The sequence below is a fragment of the Nyctibius grandis genome, chromosome 11, assembly GCF_013368605.1.
Source record: "Nyctibius grandis isolate bNycGra1 chromosome 11, bNycGra1.pri, whole genome shotgun sequence".
Classification (NCBI taxonomy): domain Eukaryota; kingdom Metazoa; phylum Chordata; class Aves; order Nyctibiiformes; family Nyctibiidae; genus Nyctibius; species Nyctibius grandis.
In genome coordinates, this window is record NC_090668.1 from 10429688 (window position 1) to 10453397 (window position 23710).

At 38.5% G+C, this 23710-nt stretch overlaps 1 protein-coding gene across 3 annotated transcripts; it reads right to left on the bottom strand.

The window, feature by feature from the left end:
* Positions 1 to 344: 344 nt before the first annotated feature.
* FAN1 (FANCD2 and FANCI associated nuclease 1) lies at positions 345 to 23486 on the bottom strand. 3 transcript variants are annotated; one of them, XM_068410822.1, is made up of 15 exons: positions 23392 to 23486; positions 22802 to 22931; positions 21221 to 22655; positions 15834 to 15974; positions 14660 to 14855; positions 12081 to 12314; positions 11411 to 11542; positions 10164 to 10272; positions 9297 to 9416; positions 7814 to 7978; positions 6720 to 6888; positions 4677 to 4780; positions 1906 to 2100; positions 1394 to 1522; positions 345 to 585 (listed from the first exon to the last, which is right to left on the bottom strand). In XM_068410822.1, the coding sequence occupies exons 3-15, from the start codon at positions 22524 to 22526 to the stop codon at positions 448 to 450; spliced, it is 3138 nt and encodes a 1045-aa protein (XP_068266923.1). In that variant the 5' UTR covers positions 22527 to 22655; positions 22802 to 22931; positions 23392 to 23486; the 3' UTR covers positions 345 to 447. The 3 variants fall into 3 exon arrangements, with proteins under 3 accessions (XP_068266923.1, XP_068266924.1, XP_068266922.1); XM_068410823.1 differs by having other exon boundaries at positions 22802 to 22947; XM_068410821.1 differs by lacking the exon at positions 22802 to 22931.
* Between the last annotated feature and the right edge of the window lie 224 nt (positions 23487 to 23710).

The window sequence follows — 23710 nt, forward strand, 5'->3', positions numbered from 1 at the left end:
TAAATCACAGAATCAATCAGATTGGAAGAGACCTCTGGGATCATCGAGTCCAACCGTTGCCCTTACACCACTCTGTCAACTAGACCATGGCACTAAGTGCCACGTCCAGTCTTTTCTTAAACACAGCCAGAGACGGTGACTCCACCACCTCCCTGGGCAGCCCGTTCCAATGTCTAATGACCCTTTCTGAGAAGAAATTCTTCCTAATGTCTGACCTGAACCCCCCCGGCACAGCTTGAGGCTATGTCCTCTAGTCCTGTAAATCATAGTGACAGATCTTCTCAGACTATTTTTAGAATGTTTTGTGCTAAAAATAACTACAGTAATGTTGCAAGAAACCAGAATTTTAGAAGAAACTACTTTTAATAAGCAGCAGCCAGTAGTGTGTGTGTGTAACGCCAGTTCCTTTAAAAACACCCGTTACCCCTGTGATGAAGACCTCTGTTGTCAACTGAGGCGTTTACTCTTGCCTCCAACCGCTTGCACGTGACAGACTTCTACTGTAGCGCCCAGCTGCTTCAGTTCGCTCAGCCAGATTATCTGCTTGTGGGACAGGCGATCATTGGGCCCTTTCACTTCCACCAGCTACAAAGAAATGTGAATAATTAGTAGTGTGCCTGTGGAGGACCTGAAAGAGCATTAGCTCCCACAGACTACTATAAGTATTCTTTTATGGCTGTTATTTGCAACAAAAATAATAAAGATTTAGCACAACAGAAGGCCCAGGGGGCGCTAAATTATTAACACATGTTCCAAAGTAACTAAGAGAATGAATCCACCAAAAACACAGACAGAGGCACTGGTGAATGAAGATACCACATATTCAAAAAAATCAATCAATCATCTGCAACCTCACTTGTTCCACCTGATACTGACAGCAACTTATGCAGATGTGCTAGAGAACTAATTTCTGCTATGCAGCTGTTTTATAAACATGTAACAAGTTATTCCAGCAGCTTAGAAATGTCCAGTAGTCTTCTAGCACCTATTCCACTGCACAAACCATGACTGTTTACACAATTATTGTCCCAGAGAGACACAGTTGTTGTAGTCTCATATATTCAAGTTTTTGTGTAAGTGGTGACATGAACACCCCTTGCTAACAACAGCCAGAACGTGTATGACTGATTGATAACAGCTGATTTACAGTAATTTTAATCAAAGACCTATTCTACAACAATACCTCTTGCTGTTTCTCATTAAAGCTACAGCAAAATGCACTGAAATTGCAGATAAACAATCACCCACTACTTGCCATAGCTGCTGGGCAGAAGAGCAGCACGTTTAACTCCACCACAACAGGAAAACACAGTTTGTATCGGCTGACAGCTGGGAGGTTTTATACCTAAGGGTAAGATCAGCTGAGCACTATTGCCATGATCTTCCAGTATACCTTGAAGTCATTAGTGTGAGTACGCCACACAACCAGGTCAGGAAGCCCCCCTCTGCAATGGCGTAGATCCTTGGAGAGTCGCCTAAAAACACCACTCAGAAACATTCCTCCAAGGCAAGAGACAAGACTCTGAAAGAGAAGTTTTGGTAGTTGGCTGTTTGTTTGTTTTTTGTTTTTTTTTTTTATTTCCTGTACAGCCATTTCCCAATGCTCACATGGATGTTCTATGGCCCATCCCAGTTTTTTTGTTTAGTCACATATAACAAGAAACCCAAGTAGATGTTATCTACAGCAATTTCCCTGCTGCATTCTCAACTACTGCTGCAGGAATCATCGCTGTATCAGAAAAAGTAAGTACTCGGGATTAGGGAGAATTGTGCGTAAATCCCCAGTCAATTCCTCCCTCCCACCACTCAGTGCCTCAGTACAAACTGTGAGCACTGTACGGCCACGTGTGATTTAAGGACGAGCCTAATCAGACAGAGTGCCCATTCTCGACAACAGTTACTTACCTGAACTTGCTGGAGGGAAATAAACCGCCCCCAGCTAACCAGTGCTGCTGCTTTTCCCTCCTGAGCGGTCCAGGTGTCAGCGATCAACTTTGCCAGTGTCTCTGAGGAAGCTGTATGAAGCTGCTGGAGTCTGGCCTCAATGACATCCCTCCTGTTCTCATAGAAGCTGTCAGTGTATAAATCCAGAGGGAACGTCTGTATAAAAAGGTAAATACAGCTCTGAGGAGCTGCCAGCAAAGTAGCAAGTCCATGACAGTGCCCTACTTCATATTTTTCTTACATCTCAACTACAAATTCACTCAAACACTGAGTCGATTTAACTTGAACATGTCCACCACATAAACCTTTATGAAATGGGAAAAGATTTGCATATATTTTAACACCCAATGCCACTGCAACAAATGCTGGCCACATCTTAGCCTGTGCTCTGTTGGTTTTTGACCTCTAGACAGAAGTTTCCTTTACCAGACAATAAAGAGCTACCAGCTGCTCTCCTAACTCTCCGAGAGGCAACATTCTACTCAGGAGTTGGAATCAGTATCAAGACTGCTCAGCTGCAGTGAGCAGTTTGAGGTGGGAAGAACAAAGCAGTCATGAAACTGGGGAGTATCCCTTAAGCCTCCTAAAAGCAGAGCACCTTACTCATAGCACTGAACATGTTATTGTACTAAGTCACTGCAGCAATTACTCAATTTTGAACACAGCTGAAAAAGGCTATCAAGCAGTAGCTGAGTGCCGTTCTAGCTTTTCAAAATCAAATGCACAGGCTTAGATAAGGGCAAATTTCAGCCTTACACAAACTGCTGCCACAGCTAATCCCACAAAAATGCAGCCTAGGAATGACTGAGAGAATCAGGTGTGAGCTGTTAGCTCATCATTGTTCATGCCTGAGGCTCATCATAGCTGTGCTCTACATTAATAAGTAATAGCTAGTTTTAAAAAAAAAAAAAGCTGCAAATGAGCTGTAAATGCTGGGCTGCTTTTTCTCTTTTTTAAGTAGGCGTAATCTGCATATAAGCATTATATAAATGGAAATGTATTTAGAAAGGCAAGACCTACGGTAAATGGTAGTTTGCACTGACAAAAGAATACCTGCTTTTGACACATTCATACAATCATGGCATCTTACAAGACCAGCAGTTACTCCACAAGAAGAGTTATTTTTCCATTTACCGGTATTTGCACGGCCTTTGGAGCTACAGCAGTCCCTTTCCTGGCCTGTCTATGAGCCTGCACGTGCCTTCATGTCCCACCTCAAAATTCCAAAGCAAGAAGGACAACCATACCTCAGTTCTTTCTGCAAACACTATTCAACCCTAAATTTACTTGGTTAGATGAACGCAAGAATCAAGTAGTAAAAAGCCATTTCAAAGAACAGCCATTACTCTGTAGTAAGTTGCTTCTTTCCATCATTGAGTAGCTCTCCACAGATATGCCCAAGAACATAACCAAGTGCTTGTGGCTTAAGCAATTATTTCAAGACATGACTATACACAGACTCATAATCCATGTCAGCATAAAATAATTAAAAAAAAAACAGGTTAAACTTCAGATTAGTGGACCAGAGAGCAATTCATGTATTCATAGTTCTGCGTTTAGTTCTATTGGCCTAATAAAATAACTGTACTGTTTGGTTCTCTACATTTTTACATCCTTTGCTTAAGGGACTATGTAAGGATGGCCTTGAGGGAATGTATCTCTCCCACTCCACCAATTAAAAAGAGGTATTTGTAGTGGTCACTAATTAGGGAGACAGCCATCTCCAAAACCACCAGGTGGTTTTTGACTTGGCCACAAGGATTTCTACTTCATACTGATGAAGAAAAATAAAGAAAAGGGGAGTGGGGAGAAAAGACATGAAAAACCTGCATGCTTTACCTCTGAAATAAGAATTTTCTACCTCAGCTATTTCATACTGATATAAACCTGTAATTTCTTACAGTACAAATAAATCCAGTTAAGGAAGAGGGCGGCACTGGCTGGGCTACCTCTTGGCCAGGGTTTCAATTAGAAGCAATGGCTTAAGGCGGAAAAAAGATGACAATTGTCTGGCCTTTTTCAGTTCTATGACATTTGAGATGGCTTTTTAGGGTTTTCTTAGCAAATGTGATCAAGTTTTCTAATTGCAATTATTAGAACTCTTTCTAGCTGTAATTTGCAGGATGTAAAGCATTTAGCTAAAAGGCACACATTCACCTGGAATCATTAATCTTAGGGTGTGGCAGGGAGTTGTTGTTGGGGGGGGGTGTAGTGTTGTTTGCTTGTTTCTTTGACAAAAAGGATGGATGATCCCAAAAGCATAAACACGTTGGGGTGGAGTGGGTGGGGGGTGTTAGCAAACCCGAGATTAAAAATGTGACTTCCCTTTAAAGGCTATTGAAAAGAGAGAGACTCTTTTTTTTTCTTTTTTTTTTTTTTTAAATGGCATGCGTCACCTTCAAATCAGATGAACAATGCTATGGTATAGCTGTGTTCTGCCACTGACTATAAAGGAAACTTTCACCAGTGAGTTCAGACACAGGACATATGCTTTTAGCCAGATAAATCCCACTTCATCTGACAGGCAATCCAGACTTACATAGCAATTAGTTACTGAGGAGGCCTTTAGTAACAAGCCCAATATAACAAATAATAAAACCAAGCAAACACCAAGATCTGTCTGGAAAGTCCCTCAGAATTAAATGTTAATCTAACCCCGAACAAGAGTTTAACATGGTTAGAGTCATGGCAATGGGTAAAGAAATTAACTAAAGCAAGCCTTTCAAAACTACCTGATAGGAATTTCTGAAAACGTCGGGTATGTCATCCATGAAAATGATATCCCACATTAGAATACCATAGAGCGTAATAAATGTTGAGCCTTCCCCATGAATACCTGAAGGGAAAAAAAAATAGTAAAAAATGGAAACGCTAATTTCTACAGCAATCTCGTATGAAGAGCTGCTAAATCATCGTGATCCAAAATAGAAACATGCTATGGTCAGGTTTATACACAGCTGAAGTCAGCATATACTAACATTACAGCATCAAGTTGTACGTGCAGTTTATTACTTCCACAACTTGCTAATGCTTTCCATTTCCAGGCTAGTGGCCTCCATTCCCAGCGGAGGATTCAATTGCTGTGCCCTGTCACGAATACAGTTTGCCGTTCTCACTTGGACAATTTTTAATGCACAAAATTTTTATTTTTTTACACTAAAAAAAAGCAATATATTAATAACAAAATGTTTATACATATAAAAAAGGTTTGTACTATATATATATACACATACATGTGTACATACACATATACAGAGCTATACATATATGGATACATGTGTGCTCAAAGTGATTACTCACCACCAGACGACCAATGCCCAGTCAGTATACTAAAAATGTAACACATTAATAACAAAATGTTTGTATATATAAAAACAGTTTTTATCACATTTACATATATATAAAAACATTTTGTTACTAATATATATACATTTTTCAGTAATACTGGCTGAGCATCGGTCTGCTGGTGGTGAGTGATTGCTATATATATACTATATATACATATAAAAACATTTCTTATATGTCATATATTATATAGTAATAAGAATAGATAGTATGACACATATACTATATAATACACACTATATAACATGTAATATAGTATAGCATAATAATGTAACTATTTAAATATTTCATGTGTAATTATAAATATATAATTTTATATATTTATAGCATATAATTGTACGATGTATATAAATTTACATATGTTCTATAGTATACTATAATATATAATAATATATGCGCTACATATACATATATAAATTAGTTAATACACATTATCTCATATATCATGTATTATGTGTTATATGTTAGATTATATGTTTTATATTACTCTATTAGTATCATATTGATCATAATATATAGTAAAAACATAATATGTATATTTATAGTATATAATTAGTTCTTGCATATTGTAGAATATATATTATTATATTAAATTGTATTATATTTATTTTATATATCATAATTATATATAGTGGAATATTTATAATACATTACATTATCTAAGCAATATTTAACATCTGTATGGACACATTATGTCTTTTATATATGTGTACGTATATATGTGAACGTACATATATAAGTATGTTGATATGAACATATGCACACACACATATACACACTCTCTCTCTCTCTCTCCCCCCCCTCCCCCACCTCCCCCCCCCCCCCCCCCCCCCCCCCCGCCCCCAACCTCTCTGGGCAACCTGTGCCAGTGCTCAGTTACCCTCACGGTGAAAAAGTGTTTCCTGATGTTCATCTCTCTCTCTCTCTCTCTATGTTCATACATGTATGTGTCTCCCTATGTTCACATATATGTGTTCATACATGTATGTGTACTGTTTTCATGTTCTAGTACCAAAAATCAGTGGAAGTTTACCTTTCCTTAATGACACTCCCTGAAATGACACTGCTAACATTTTACCCCTAACAAATAAAATAGTTGTTCACTGATAAGAAAGGCAAAGTAAGTGATTTTCTATGGAGATGATAAAGAAGAAACGTTGGGTTTTTTTCCTAACACAATTCAAAACCACCTTAGGTTCATGAAGGCAGCAAATAATTAAAGGCCAGGAAGCAAGTCAGGTGGAAAATACATATTCGAGCATTTTGGTAAGGAAATTACATATTACAGCCATTTGGGAAGGAAACAGAATCAGAGGAAAAACTGGTCTAATGAAATCGGCTAAAACTGGTCTATTAACTAAACTGCTTAGTAAATTGGTTCTTTACTCTCCCACAGTCATTTTACTGTACAAAAAAAAATAGTTAGTTACCCTGATCAAAACCATTCTGCCTGTAATGCGTTAATGCCAGCTCTTCAACTGAGCACATGACAGTGGACATGCTGAAGTCTTCACCTCCTTCTTCATCACCAATATCCTCCATTAGAAATACAGATTTTCCCATTCCCACCTGAGGACACATCTTTCCTTTGATTGTAACCTGAACACAGTAAAAGAACTAGTTACCTTCCAGCATCACATTTAAAAAGCTTTAGCCTAGATATTTGAATCTCTCCTAAAATACACATGCCTCCTTTTCAGTTTTCCTAAAACCAGAACTAGACTTGTTTCCAAAAATCAAGTGAATAAAATTTAACCTGCCATTCCCCTGAAATCATTCTGTTTGGCTTTTATAAACTGGCAACATTTTCAGAAAAAAAAAGTCTAGCAAAAATGCTGGGCAGATGGGAATATAGTCTTTCTATATGCAGGACCAGGAAGAAAGAATACAGATGACTGAGGACACTGATTCTGGACTGAGAAGAAGAAGGGCTGTAGGGAGATACGTGGTGACGAGGCTGAGACAGAGAGTGAGTATCTGGTCTGACTTTGCCCAGATACAATTTTCTTTGCAACAGTAGGGAATAGAATGAGTTAAAAAAAAACCATTCCAATATGATGCAAGTGCACCATATTGCATACCTGCATAGTGCATATTTACAGTGCATAACTCCCAAAGGTTCACTAAAAAAACCTTGCATTTTTGAGCCATTAATCTAAGGCTGACAACACGCCGAGGTTACTATTGCTTTTTCTTACACGCAGAATGCTTGGCCTGAAGACACCAGAGGCAATGCACTGATTTGATCAGACTCGACAGACAGAAAGGTTCTGAGAGTGTTGCTGGTAAATCAGTGGCATTTGTAGCAGATCAGATTCGTTACACATATTCAGTAAAGCAATGAAAATTAAATCAGTAGAAGTATTTGTTTTAGAAACACATTTGTATTCATTTTCCTGCAGCACAAATAAGTCAGAGGCTGGTGCATAGCATGTAACAAGTCTCCCAGATTATTTTTAATTCTCAGAAGAAAAAAGACCTTATCAGTTGTTATTTCTCAGAAACCAGCAGCAACGTTACGTACATGTGTCACATCCTCCACAGTTATGACTGGCAGATCATAAAACAGGCATCGGAACTGCTTGCAGCTTGGCGAGTCTCTGATTCGCAGGGCCCGCTGGTAGAGAGAGAGTCGATGCCCGGTACGTACAAATGGGTCTGCCAGCCCATTTCTAATGCAGTCAATGGCCTAGCAAAGAGCAAGGTAACAAGCAATAATTTAGAAAGACCTATGCACTTCTGCCTGTTCTTACTAAGCCCAAAAGACCAGCTGATTTAAGGAGCACAAAAATTTGAATGTAAAAAACCAGCATAAAAGACAGGGCCACCTTTCTCACTTACGTACTGAAGTTCTAACTAGTAAGTAATATTTTGCACTAGTAGGCTTCTGGATTCAAATTTGCACTAGTACAGTAAAAAGAAATTACTCTCCATTTGTACTGATAAATAGAAGATTAAGGAAGCATAAATTCTACATAAGCGACCAAAAAAAAAGAGTTGGTTCTAAGATAAATCAGTTTAATATTTTTAAGCCAGTTTCTTAACAGCACGTAACATAGGAACAGAAGGACCAGATCAGTTGTGCAAGAATGTACACACAGAACAAACTTTAGACCATGCACTACTGCACTGAAGAACATCCAGGGTTAAATATGGACTCCAAAAATTAATTCAAGTCATGGTTCTGACATACTCTCTTTCTGTGACTTGAGGAAGGCGCTTTGATCTAATTTATAAATAAGGAACTGAGACTAACTCTTCCTTTGTACAACTTCTAGTTCCAAATCTGGAAAAAGCTTGACATGGGGGTATAAGATGCAGAAGAGACAACTGCAGACACTTGACAGCCTACTTCCTTTTAACATACTTAGAGAATTAAAATGCCACACAAAATACGAGCATTTTAATCCCAGTTCTTAGTGAGGCAAGGAAGCAACACCAAGGAAAAAAAAAAGTCATTTAAATAACTCTACAACTGCTACTGTTCCTGGACTTAAAACTTCTTTTTACCTCTATTTTTCATTGCCAAATTAGCCAGGTATCTTGAGTGTGTTTAATTAGACTGGTCGTCTTCATCTTTTAGTTACAAGTTGATTTTCAGTTTGCCCATACTTCACAGTGACCTAAACAGTCCTACAGAGTTTCATTTTCAATCACTGACAATATTGTTACAGACAGGAAAAATGGACATCAAATCGTTTTGCCTGTAAAAGACCTTTAAGATCATCAAGTCCAAATTCTTCATGCCTAATGGTGTTCTATGCAACAGAAAAAAGCAGGCCAGACAAGGATGAGGGTACATTCAATATTCAATTTCTTAGGAGAAACTGCTTGCCTGACCTTGGGATTGCTACCAATATCTGCATTTTCAGGAAAGCCTACCTTGCTGTTCTTCTCATAAGAAGTATTTTTAAAAAAAATGTTTTAGAAGTATTTTTTAAAAAATGTTTTCAGACAATGACGGCAGTGTTTCCAGCTTTACAGCATGCAGCTGTGAAGACAGATACCTTCTTAGTGTTTTTCAAGTGCTGATGCAAATTCAGAGCTAGGCGATCCCACCATCGCCCTCTGCTGTCAGTACAATACACATCCTGAGACAGAAGAGTCTGCAGCTCCTGCACCGCTTCCTGTAGCAACAGGATTACATCTTTATTAACTGAGGTAGAAAACCAAGTTGAAGTTTCATTATATAATTAGCTTGACACTTTCCCTTCTAATTACTGGGTACTATAAAACTTTGTCTCTGCGCAATTAAAACCCCATTTTTACTCCAGCACCCAATGCATTCAGGTGCATGGGTATATCTTAAAAAAATCTACAATGGAGATATTTTTATGTAAACTTAAAGGTTATCTGCCAAAAATACAGTATTTTTGTCCTTTCTGTATTCCTTATTGTATATGAAAAAGACATGAATATTACTTGTTGCCTTTTTGCAGAGGCAAAGTCTTTTTCAAAATAATCTGATTTGCTCTAACATGTAAGTAAGTCAGAGGCCGTTGGAGATGTTAGCTCCTAATGTGAAGAGGCAGGGATTTCATAGAAGGCTTTTCTTCCAAGATTTTCTTATTTAAAAGCAATAACCGAATCTGGTGAAACACAAATATCTTTAAATAATGAAACAACAATGTCTCAGCAACAGTCTTATGGTACATTACATAAGGTAAATCTCCAAAGCATAAGCAGAAATCAAAACAACTTAAAACTTTCTAAAGCAGCAAGAAAAAAAGGCTCTTTTTCCTTAAAAGTAACATGTTAAGAGAACTGTAGCAAGTTCTGGGAAACATTATCACCATTTTCCAGCCACAGCAGAAATGTAAATGGATGTACAATGCTACAATAAACACACATTTCTATTCACTTCACCACTTTACCTCATACATGTGAAGTCTCTGCAAAATTTCAACACCTTGAGAAAGGATTCTTGTATACACCCAGCCAACTGTGAAATGTCGCAGATACTCAGGTAAAACTCTGTGATAGCTGAAAGACAAGAGCAGCTCAGATCAATTTAATGATGGCCATTTAAACTCTTAAAATTCTCTTACTAAGAATACTCATACCTAAAGCATTTACAAAAAGTAAATGCCTTATGTATCAAAACTGAACTGAAATTAGTATTCCAGCTGCAAATTCAAGAACCCAAAGTACGAAAATAGTTTAGCTGAGGTAGCAGGCGCAAGTTGCACTTGCACAGCATATTTTGGTTTCAACAGCCAGTAGAATTATTAGTTAATAAGTTTTACATCAGATGCAAAACAAAAATTTATTAAATCATGTTTTGTTACTGCCAACTTGTTCTCATAAGTCAGAAGGTTAACTTTAGAAACACAGCTGAGTAAAAGAAAAAGCCTAGGACAGGCATTTCCTGCCATAAAAGATGACCAATATCTTTTGGGTAGGCACCTCTATGTTTCAAGACAAAGTCTTTTGAATGTCTTAGTGAAATCAAAATAGTTTTTTCCACTGTCTTCAGTGTGAAATGGAATAGACCTCCAAATGACCATCTATGAATATTATTTTAAATCAGTTGCCATGAAAATGAATATAATGCAAACATAAGGCTTTAACTTTAGTGTATCACTACGGCAGAAAACAAAATAATAGAAAGAAAAACTGATGAAGGACTCTTCAAAAACAATACACGTTATTTCAGTTCTCTTTAGTAACGTTTCCTGAATGACACCCACTTGGAAGTTCGAAGAGATGAACAACCCAGTATGTTTTCCCATAATCTTTGCAACATTCTTTTGTTCACAGTGAATTTTAAATTCTGCTTATTGCTATTTGTCTAAAAGCCATAAAAACAAACTATGACAAGGGAAAAATAAGGCTATTGTTCTCCTGCATTCGCACACATAACAAAAATGTTCTGGTGCTTTATCCATGCCTACCAACTCATTCCCAAGGTTTTATAAAAAAGGCCTTCTCATATAATCACTTAAAAGCTAACCAAACAATCAGGAAGTTCAAAGCTTTCATGAATATTAAAGCTTCTAAATTTATCAGTCTTAAATAATATCACTAGTCTATAAGCCTCTCTCAAAAGAAAAAGTACCAAAAGTAAGATAATACACTTAATAGTTTCATATGAACACTAGGCTACTTTCCAATTCACTACCTCAAAGAGGGGTGATTTTTCAGTTCATTCCAGGTTTCTTTAGCACACATATATAGATGATTAGCTTCTTCCCAGTTCCCATTTACCATTGCAGTGGCTATATCATTTGACAGATGAGCAGCAGTTGCATACCTAAGGGAGAAAAACATAATAACTGTATTAGGCTCAAAAAGCATTTATGGTTAAACGAAATCAACTCCTCCATACCTTTTAAAAGCTCACTTTTAAAATTAAAAAATACCTTTTAAAAACTCCCTTTCAATCTCCAAAGACACTGAACCATGCAGCCAACTTTATTTTTAATCTTGTAGGATCAGCAGAGTTTACACTAGCAGGGTACATTATGTTCAAAATTACTTATAAACTAGAGAACGGTATTTTTTGCTTTGTTCAGAGCCCATTTTAATAATCATCACAGAAAATAAAGAAACAACTTTCACCATCAGATGATCATCAAGAAAATAAATATGCTATTTTGGTTCAAAATGCAACCGCTGTGAATTACAGGTCCTACCTGGATACAAAAATGCATTTAAAATCATTGCAAAAGTGCACTTCTACCTATTTACATCTGGAGTTCTACATGATTAATTCTTATTTGCTACACAAGTACTGCAGTAAAGCTTTTCTAGCAATAAACAGATTTCCAAACTGCCAAAGCTCCCCCTACCTGATAAGATCTTCTCTGTCCCGGAAGACCTGTGTTTTCCTGTTTACAGTGTAACTGGGGAATACCATACGCCCCATGTTTACCATTAGGACTGTGAAGAGCTGGCCTTGACCAGCACTACCAGCTTCTTCATCCTCCATTGACTCAGACAGTGAAAATAGCAGCAGAATTCGAGAAAAGATGGCCCGAGGGCCTTTACAGACTCTGACAGATTTTCCAGCCAGGTCCTTCACCCTGGAAGGACAAATAAACTGATTATAACAAATGGTTTTTACTATCACTTACAAAAATTCAAATATACTGAATGAAGTATGAGAATAATTTTGTTTTCAAGCCAATTAATGTGTAAGCTTGATTTTCCTTGAAAGCAGCAGCTTGAGAAGCTATATAGTGCATGTAACCTCTAGTGAAAAGTCAAAGAAATGCATTAACTAATAAAAAGTTTAAGGGCCAAACTTCAAGCAGAATAGAATTGGAACTAACTGCCCTTTGGGTGCATCCACTCCTGTTGCTATGCCAGGCAGCACCAACAAGCAACAAGATGTGGTTTGCTGTTAGGACAATGCTTACAGACCACAATTTGAGATCCCTTGTTTTAGGGTATATCACCATTAGCACATGTTCATCCAGACTTTTCATACAAGACAAGATTTCTGTTACTTGACCACAGGACAGCACAGATTTAAAACACTATTTTCTCTGATCTCATAGGGTAACTAGTATTTCAGCTGTCAACTGCAACAAAGAGCATTACACTCCCAAAGTCGATGTGGCCGAGCAAGTAAGTATCAGTCTCTTTTCTTGGAGGAGGGAGTAAGCCAGTGCCAATGACTTTTTTGGAATGTAACTAATTTTCCCAGGTTCCTTTCCATTTCCTGAACACATTTTTTCTAGCCTTCCTTTGTATAGTTTAAGGCAATATTCTGAAAACAATTTTGTTTGTTAGAGATATTCATACAAATTATGCATCATGCATTGTCACATAGTTCAAATATCTAGTATCAAACAGAAAAAATGAAATCTCAAGTGATATAAAGTATCTTCATACTGAAGTTTTCAACACCTGGATTAGAACGAGGAAACAACCACAACTCCTCAAATTAAAACATCCTTACTCATCACAAAGTCACAACATCCTCTAACACAAGATAATCACGGCTGTGGCTATGATCACTTCACCTGTTCTCCTGAGGACCAAATGAAGTGAATTCCTACTGGAGACAATGACACCAGTGTGAAATACTATTTTTAACAGAACGGGAACCACTAGAGCTCCTGTTGTATTTTAAAAACAACAAAGACCAAATAAAACTACTTTAAAGAAGCCAACCATACTGTGCAAACCTCCCAGTTGTGAAGCTCTGCAAGCCCAGCACTAAGCTAGCATAGACCTCTCTCTTGGCATAAGGAAAGATGACCGTACTGATTCACGTAATAATCATTCCTCATGGAGGGATGATTTTAAAGTTCTTACTCCAATACTAAGCCCCTTTTAATACAGGAATTGTGTGGAGAATCACATGATAGATTTCAGGAGGGAATATCTGTCCAATAAACATAGCCATGCAAAACTTGACAAAGCTTTCTATCTCTCTCATTTGAAAAAGAATACCACAGGAGAGACAAATTATGTTACTGAAGCAAATGCAGTACATATTGATATCTGTCAGCTTTCTACCCAACCTGCATTTTGTACAGAAAGGATTCCACAATTACTGAGTTCAGACCCTAGCTCTCCAGCCTACTAGACAAGCTAACTGCTACACAAGCAACCTTTGTTTATATGCAGTATTATTCAAACAGTTACATTTGGGTATTAGTTACTAAGAAAGGTAACTGCGTAAGAAAGCTTATTAACTCCAGAACTGACTTGTACCCCAGCATCAGTACCCTGGCTGTTACTTTAGTTCATATTCCTAGACTTTTTGTGGATGTTCTAGCTACAGATCCAGCCCTAGACACCAAGAATGGTAATGCTGTAATCACTCCTATTAGGGCAGAATGACACCTTAAACCTGAATCTGGACCCCAGAAGACCTGGAAGTCAAGGGCATCTGATATACACAGCTGTGATACCCACAGCGAAAAAATTTACAGGAAAGAAAGTACACTTTGTCAAGCAAACAATCTTTTCCCTTTAAAAATATTGGCGAAAAGGTTCTATGCTAAAGTACAAAGTCAGTCACAAAAAAAAAGATTATTGCTCCCCTCTAATTCTACTAAAAGAGCTCACCCAGCACACAAACATCAGATAGTTGCTTTAACAGGCAATGACTTTCCCTATGCTTTCCCAGATGTTTTCCTGCACTGATTTTGCTTTAAATAATTCAGAAATATTTCTCTGTGTAACTGTGTAACTTTGAAGATAATCATGCCCACAGCTGAAAAGCATGACATAGTTTTAAAAAAAAGTCTAATGTTTACCCTTCTGTTTAACCCACTCTGACTCAAAGTTTAATGCTGCCCTTTTTTATTCATAAATTTACTACATGCATTCCTCTCTTCAAAAGGCATCTGGATTGAGTCCTTTGAAGCGTAACTTACATTCACCTGCAAAATTTAACTATAAACAGAGTTACCTTTTTAAAATCACTGTCCCAATACCAGCCTGACTCCTGCTGAAGACTGAACGTTGTTTTGCCAACCTCAGAAAATCATCCACAAGTAGCTGTTTCTGACCATTTGGGTTTGGCAAGTGAAAGATCTTTGCCAATGTTTTTAGCTCAGGTGCTGAAAGCAAATCCAACCCTTCACACAGGTCTTCCAGCTCAGATTCTAAAAGTAAAATGATCCATATATATTCATTATGTGCTATACATATATACTCAAGCAACACCTCAAACAGGTTATATGTATATACATTCGTATAACCTAGTACTAATCTAATTATTTAGATTCTTCAAAAATGTATTATCGATGCTAGCTGGTTCAGCTTGAAATTCATACTCTTCATAGGTCCAGTTTGAAGAAGTGGAATATCAGAAAAAAATCCCTTTGCAACTTCAAAACAAAAGAAAATATAAATATTTACCAAAAATGCTGTTCAGAAAAACTTGTCTTCCTGATGATTAAAACTTTGCCCAATGCAAAAAGAAGTGCTGCCACGGAACAGCAATAGCAGAGCTGCTCGACAAGGGGGAATGAGCCAGGAGTCAACAGTGACCACAGCACTGGCAGTGCCCTCACCAACCCTGCTGTAGTCCCACTGTAAATGAACAAAACGGGCAGAGCAAAAGTCCTGAAAACAGATTCCACTGGCAGCCCCAAAAAGGCATGATGATGAATCAGGTCCAGGGTCGATCTAAGAGAGATGAGCCGGACATAAGACTAGAGACAAGACTACTAGACTGGAAATAAACGCCTGCAGCACTGGTTGGAGGTCCAGCCAGCCAGGGATGGACAAGGCCAAGGACAGGGTGCCTGCAAGACAGCTCAGGGCAGTACTGAAGGATATTAAGTAGAGCTCCTGGACCAACGTGCAGAGGCTGCACAGGTCAGGGTCTGAGATGAGGCTGGTGAGGGCAAGTAAAGCCTATTGTTGCACCTATAGCCTCTGACATTTTATTACCTAATTTGCACTAACTGCTTTTATTATTAATGTAACACAGCACAACTCATCTACCTGAAACCTTTTTCTACTCCTCTAATTCTCTTCTCAAGGCCCTGACAAGCATGTAGTGCATTAAACTCTAACATGTCACAACTGCAGATTTTATTTGTAATATTTTTAAGATCTGTTAATGCTGGCCATACCTGTTTGCAGAAATCTGGCTTCAGCCAGTTCTTCAATTATTGGTGACAAATCCGTACTTATCTCTCCATACTCTATTTTGTTCACCTTTAACCAGTTCAGCTTGCGTTGAAAAAGTCTCACATATAACTTCTGCCCACCAACTGCAAATTTGATTTAAAGCAGGGAAGGATAAAAAGAAAATTAAATTCTAAAACATAGTACTATGCATAATCATTATCTTACCTAGAAAAACTACTTTGATGCAGGTATCTTCTAAAACATATTTTAAATCTGCCCATGTTCTACGAGTAGACTTGGTAAAATACCAGAACTTACCTTTCCAAGTAATTATTGCTCATTAGAATCTTTTAAGTTTTGTAGGTAGAAAATTATTACAATGTATTTTGTAGGTAATGACACTGCTAAAATGCATTTTAGACATGCTTACCCTTTAAGAAATAATTTGTTTTCTAGGAAAAGACAACAACTTCATTGTTCAAACTCTGCATATTGTGATGTTAAATAGGTCTTTTTGCTTTCTTTAACACTCATTCAATAGCCAAGTATTTGATGTTGGAGAACAAAAGCAGCTGTAGTCTCATTGAACGATTTCATAATCACAGAACACCTCTCTGCGTAGAGGTTTTCAGATTCTTATTTTTCCAAAGATAAGCTTAATTTTACTAATATATCTACTGAAAACAAGAGGAAAAAACCTCCTATCGATTTGTTTTTCATCAAGGAAGTGCTCTCTTGAAGTACCTTTTAAAAATACTTTAAAAATACTAACAGTGCTGAAATTCCACAAAATAGCTTTTTAAATCTTGGATGAAAATAGTCTAGCTGTTGTTACTGCATTCAGCACCCTTTTGAATACTTAATTCATCCCTCATTAATTTATAATTTTTTATCCGTCTGCTGCTGCTTAACTGAAACTGATCATTAATAAAAACAGACATTGAAACACTACCAGACCTACATATATTTAAGAAATGGCAGTTAACTTTTACATGCTTATTTAACTATTCTCCTGTTCTTAAAAAGACTTTTTCAGCCTTTTTTTTTAATAGAATGTTTCCAGGATCAATTCACTGAGACAACCACATTCAGATGCATAAGCTTGCCATTTTTTCTATGGGGTTGTAATTTCTTTGAAGTCTGTCTCCGGTTTTTAAAACTCTGGAAAAAGGAAAAAGGTTGAGTAACACACGAACATCCTTTCTCCAGACCATGGAAACTGACCAAACTAGGGCTGCAATCCAGTAAGGGCATGCGAGGACTGCTTTCTCTCTAAAGGATTTGAATGACAAATAGAAGAATAAAAAGGTCTTGCACAAGTAATTAATTGCTTCTTAAGCATCCTGTTCTGCAGTACATTACCTTTGAAGGTTTGGGGGATTTTTTCTATTTTGTAGTTCTTAAGAAAGTTTCAGGTATTATCACTGAAATAAAAAATTTGCTCTAAGCTGAAATATTATCAGCAAAAAGATGCAGAAGATGTTAGAAAAGTTCACCCTCTCTGATTCATTAAAACGCAACAGAAAAAAATTACGTTCTTTTTTCGTGTTCAGTTTTCTGTACCTCAGTTCCACTGCTGAATATAAATCAATGTTTCTCAGATAAGATTTTTCTGTTGTATAAAATTTGGAATGAGGATTTCACAAAGTGTATTAAGTAGTGTCACTAGAACTATGTGCTTGCATTTAAATTCTTCCAGCTGCAACATGTGGTGAAATTAAAAATGGAGAACACGAAAAACACTTGTTTAGTATTACACCTAAGTTCAGACAGATCTTATCATGAGCACAAAGTCTGACACTGCACTGCAGATTACTTGTTATGGATGCACCTCTGCATTTCCCTACTTTTATTTACTGTTTCCAGTACTTTAAAAACTTGCAGTGTTCTACATCCAACCTAAAGGCCATCCACTTTTGAGAAAACTGGGCAGGAAGGAAGGATTGCTTCAAATGTAATCCTTTTAAAAATATCATTCTTTTCATAATAAGCATTAGAGAAAACTCACTGAGTAGACATTTTAGCAGAAAATAATTAAATACTGGAGAATACCTATGTTCAAGCAACTTTATAGTACTAAGCACGTGTGTGGGTTTTTTTGTGTTACGATAGCTGAAAGACACTTACTTGGGTAGAAACTTCTAATGTGGAACAGATAACCCATCTATCTGGACTTTAAAAGTGTTCTGCCTTTCTTGAAGGTAAAGACATCCATCTGTAACTTGTCCAGAATGCATTATCTATTGACTGAATGCTATCTGATCACTTCTCATAGCTGAATCATTGTGTTTTCCCTACTCTGCAAAGAGAGATTGTTTTATTTGTGACCCTAGCAGTCAGTGCAGACATGGATTTATCAGCACCTCTTTGCAGTAATTCTTTCTGTATTCTGAACTCCTGTGAGAGGGGAATACTGAAATCACACTACAGAAAGAGAAACAAGCACTTCCTTTATTTAACAGAACAAGTTACTCTTACTGAGCAGTGTTGTACTCATCCAAAGAAGCAAGTGTGGAAATAAGGAAGCTGTATCCTGAACACCTTTTTTAGTCTTTGTCAAAATAGCCAAAGCCTGCATCCACTAATGACCTAACTGTAAGTTTCTTCCTAGATTTTCTTTGGTTGTAAATGATACACCTCTATTGTTTGCCTCAGAGAGCCAGTTACAGGTTTTGTTCCTTATGTTCCATTCTTTCTTTATATATTCCCGTTTTAACTACCACAACATAAACAAGGAATTATCAAGCTCCCAGATGTCACTGTATACATATTTACATGGAGAAAGTTACTTATTGTAATATTCTTATGGCCCTGAGTGCACCAATAGGCTCAGCAACCCCATCCCAGCCCCCACAGGTTTGGCTGCTTGTGTTCAAGGTCAGCTCTGATACAGTGCAGCTGTGTAAGCTGGGCTCAGGCTGCTGGGAAGAGCTGCATGAGGCTTTGTCAGGGCCTCCCCCCATTCGCTCACGAGCTGTACTTAAGCTCAGGCTGGTGGCCTGGGCTCCTGCCTAAGCTCTGCTGTGGCATGCCAGTGCCCAGCCAGACACCTTGCTGACCTGGCTTCACCTTCCTCCTGCCCTGTCGCTATGGATTTGCGTCAAGACCTGCCACCACTGGAGCATGGCTGACTGCAGTACTGATGCTAGATCTACTTTGCTCTTCTTCTTTGGGCAATGTGGGCTTGTGCCCCTTACAGGTGAGGAGAGGATGTGGCCCTGCCTGCCCTGCTGTCCCCTTTGGCTACTGGCTCATCTTCCCATGCAGGGTAGTCTGCTCTTGCTGCTCCCTGACAAATACAGTCCTATGTTAGGATCTCAGTCTGCTTACAATATTCTCATAACTTATGTTAGTATCATTCTTTAATTTTTTAAATAGTTAGTGTTACAGCATAATTGTAATTATCACAATATAACCTGTGAGAGCTTAACTGTGACCAGGTAACCACTGCAGAAATACCTGTGCAAGTTTAGAGCCCTACTTCTTCCTCTGGAGTTTCTTCACCTTTTTAGCAACCATCTCTTAAAGTGGTTTGAGTCAGCTCAGCTGACTTTTCCTCTTGGGCAAATGAAGAAGTTCATGTGGTGCTTTCCAGCTCCTAAACTTTGGAAGAAGATCTTAAGTAAAAAAAAGACACTTCTGAGATTGTTCCACCACAGTTTAAGTACTTCCTAGAGAAGCAGATATGCACTGACTCAATTTCTTTAAGGAATGGAGATTGTGAACTATATATCAGGGATATACAGTGAACTATATATCAGGGATATATATCAGGGATATCAGGGCTATATTTCTTCCTAAAAAGCTCAAGCTGATGCTTCTCTATTTTTGCCACTCAGTATCCTGTATTAAAAACTTCGTGATGTCACACACACTAACCTAACCTCATTCTATTATTCTCCACATCCATACAAGTTATTAGAAAAACACTTACTGAAATTCTCCTATTGGCCTTTGAAAAATTTCACATACTTGCTAACCACAAATCACGACCTTGATATTCTCTTTTGTAATGTCCTGTGGTGTCAATCCACAATATCATTTGGAGCTTTAATGAAACAAACATTAAGGGACTAAGTGCTCTGAACAGCTAGAACAGTTTTCTTCCACTTTGCAATGGCAAAACAATCTAAAGACTGTTGTACACTACTGCAGAAAAAATTAATATAATCTACAGACAGGAAAAAGACCAAAATACACAACAGTTTCACACAGGGAAATACTATGCTTTAGTGTGATAAACTTTACAGCCTGCTAACTAAGCCAAACTCAATGAACACAAAACATTGTGCAGCCTGCTTCTAATTTTTTTTTTATTTTTACTAGCAGGTATGTATGCAACTCTCACTTTTTTATGTTCAGTTCACATGCATGAACTGAGCTCATATGAGCATATATCTAAAAATACTTTGTCAGGCAGCTGTATATTACCATAGTAGCTTAAAACAATATAAATGGTTATGCCTGCAATACTCTGAGATACAAATTCTCTTGTGGAAGTTGTCATAAGCTTATTTCTATTTTGATGTTCTAAGTTTGCTGCTCAAGTGCTGGTAAAACTACTCTTAATTACAGTTTAAGACAAGTTATAAACATACATAAAAATCTGGAGGGTTAGTTTTAACTTGCATCACTTCTGCCATGCTTTTAAGGTAAAACTTATATGAGTACAGGATGCAGACAACATGTCTGCTTTGAATCTTGTCTAAATATGGAGGGCTTAAATCTCCAGCATTCTGGCTCCTACTGAAATTAATGAGTTAAAACTACTAAGCAACTTACAAGAAAACAACTGTTAATTAGTAACTAGCATTCTAAACACTGGATAATAATCATAGCAATAACCATAGATTCACAGCAAGCACACAAGTCACCTGATAATGTGCTGAATCAAAACTCAAACAACACTTCTGAAGTATTTTTTTTTTCAAGGTCTATGTATCCAGCACAAGCCTCTTCATAACCCAGTTTTGTAGAATTCCCATATGTAACAATCATCAAAAGCTTGGTGTTAACTGATACTCTCTGTGCTACAAGTTTTGTTCCTTAGAAACATGTTTAAATGCAGCAGTAAGTCAACTTAAGATTCTAAAAAAAGTATTAAAACAGTAAAAAAAGTATTCCAAAAAACCCAGAAATATACATAATCATTCTCTCCTTATTTCTTACAAATCTCCAGTATTTATCGTTGCCTTCTGTTAAAGCAACATTATGAAAGTTTACCTACAAGAAGCCACTGAGGGATATGTCTCCTGAGAAAAAGGAGCTTCCTCCTTTAAGGAATTTAGCAGGTTAAATTGCCCATTGGTATAGCACTCTTCACATAAAACTATGTAACAGTTCTCTCTACAAGAGGTAATGTGAAAATATGCTTAAAAAAAAAAGATACCTGATAATTTGCAGAACTTGGTTATAATGTTCATATCTTGCTCATCAAAAAGTCTGACATCATCTTCATTCTCCAAGACTGCTCGCAGCACCATTAAAAAATTCTGGAGGTAATATGGGTGACCAGGAGAGCTGAGCACAGAGCTAATCTCATTTATTTTGTCTAAAATGTCCCCAATAGAATTTTGAAATTCTACCTTTTCTATGGTTTCTGACAAAGTATAATTAATCTCATCTTTAAAGTCCTCATGAACTTCCACAGGAAGTACCTGTACATCACCCTTGCTAAAGCAATCCTGTGTACCACAGTTCACTTCTGTCTTGGAAGAAGGAATAATCTGAGTGTGAGGCTGAGTCTTGACTTCCAAACTACCGGTCGGCTCTGCTGAAGTGGAAAGGGCTAGGTGTGTTTCAAATCTATCAGGACTAAGTATCACACCTTCAGATCTACTTTCTGGTTTGGTGCTCTTCGTACCAATTGGCAACCTTTTGCCACTGATGTTACCAGATGGTAATGATACCTGAACAATATCCACATGGTGGTCTCCACTACATTTGTTTATTTCTTCTTGAAATTCAGGTTCCTCCTTTGAAAAATTTTGTTCCTGGTGCTCTCTCTGAGCAAGCAGATTTTCTTTCTGAGAACTATGCCCAGCATAAATCTCATCATCATCATCCTGCGCTGCAGCACTTTTGCACATATTGTGAACAGCTGGAGATGAAGAGTCGATCTCTTTATACACGATTTGTTTTCCTCTCTGGCTACAACGTCTTCTGGACAGTTTAGATGACAAGCTTCCCAAAGAGATTATTTTAACTGTTTGAGCCTGTGGTTCATTGTTAACGCTACAGACTGAACTATTATTGCTAAAATAAGGACTGATCTGTTGTACTGCACTCCCTTCTGTTTTCAATAAACTGCTTTTGGAAGGACTTGTTTCTAGATTTAATATTTTTTTTGAAAAATATGAGCTGGCATTGTTTTTCACATTTGCAGCTGGGGGACTCTCTTTCCTAAAAGAGTTGAGTGTTGAATCAATGATGCCAGTCTCGCCGTGGTTTCTCTGACATGTTTCATCCACATGCTCGTTTATTCTGTATCTTGGCACCATCTGCCCACATATGGGACAGGTGACTTTGGCAGGGGGAACGTTGTTAAAAAAAGAAATAATAGAGGAGGATGCTGAAGGTATAGATGGTGTTCCTTTACCTTCTGCTTTTTTTGTTGTTCCTTTTTCTTTCTTATTTTTACTGAGTGACAAACTGACTCGGGATCTTTTAATTTCTGGAGACCTAGCTTCTGCCATTACAAAACTTCAAAGCATTTACATGGCACAGGCAACTTCATTCAGGCCATATTTCCTTATTCTGTAATACTTGAAAAAAAAAAGACTTTTCTTGGCTTTGCATTTTCCATTTGTAATCCTCTGACATGCCTTCAAGGAAATAAAAAAAGATATTGAATGAAAGGTCTTCTAAGGTACCAGATGCAACCAAAATGAACAGTGGAGAAGAAAAAATAAAACCTAAAAGTGAAAAAGTCAAGCAATCCTTAACTGCTACAATGCAACAGCCCCTTTACCTTCTCAGTAGGCAGGCAAGCAAGCACACCGTGACTGTCATGTGGAGCACAGCAGCTGGCTTCATGGGAATAGGTTGAAGAATGGAAATACTGCTACACACTTCGACTATTTAAATGCCATGTTCACTTGCTGATGTAAATGAAAACTTGAGATAAAAATCAACGTAAGGATATTTGGTCTAATTTTTGTCGTTATCCGGTTTGTTTGCTATCGATAGGCATGCTGCTTGTTGGTGCCAGCTACCCACTCCTGCAGAGCACGCACAAGGTGCATGCGTGTGTCCCGAGCACAGGCGCAGGGCCTTGCAGCGCACCTGATCGCTGCTGTGGTGCTTCCGAAAGCACCGAGGGCACCGCGCCGGCCGGGCTGTGCCCTCCCGGGCCTGGTCCGAGCAGGCCACGCCGCTCCGCGCAGCGCAGGGGCACAGGAGCTGCACGCGGCTCTGCGCGCACCCTCCATGCGTTCCCGACGCGGATGCCTCCCGCCTGCCCGCCCCGCTGCCGCCGCCTCCCCTCGCCTGGGCCGCGCGAGGGGCCCACCCGAAGCCCCCGCGGCCCGCCCGCCGCCATGCCTGCCGTTCCCCACGCACCGGCGCCGCAGCCGAGCGCCTCTCCGCCGCGGCCGGCCCGGGGCCGTGAGGGGCCGCCGCGGCACGCGCGAAGCTCTCTCCCCGAGGCGGGCACCCGGGCCCGCGCGGCAGCGGCCGTGCTCGTGCGCCCGCGCTGCCAGGCCTGCGCAATGGATCGCCGATGGCGAGCCGCAGGCCTGGGGAGCAGATTGCGGAGCCTGGGTACCGCACGCCACAAAAACGTACCGAGGCCTATTTATTTTAAACATCTTGCCCTCTTTAAATTTAAAATTTCCTTTAATAACAAATGGTGAAAAAGAGTTGTGCTCTTTCTTTAAAG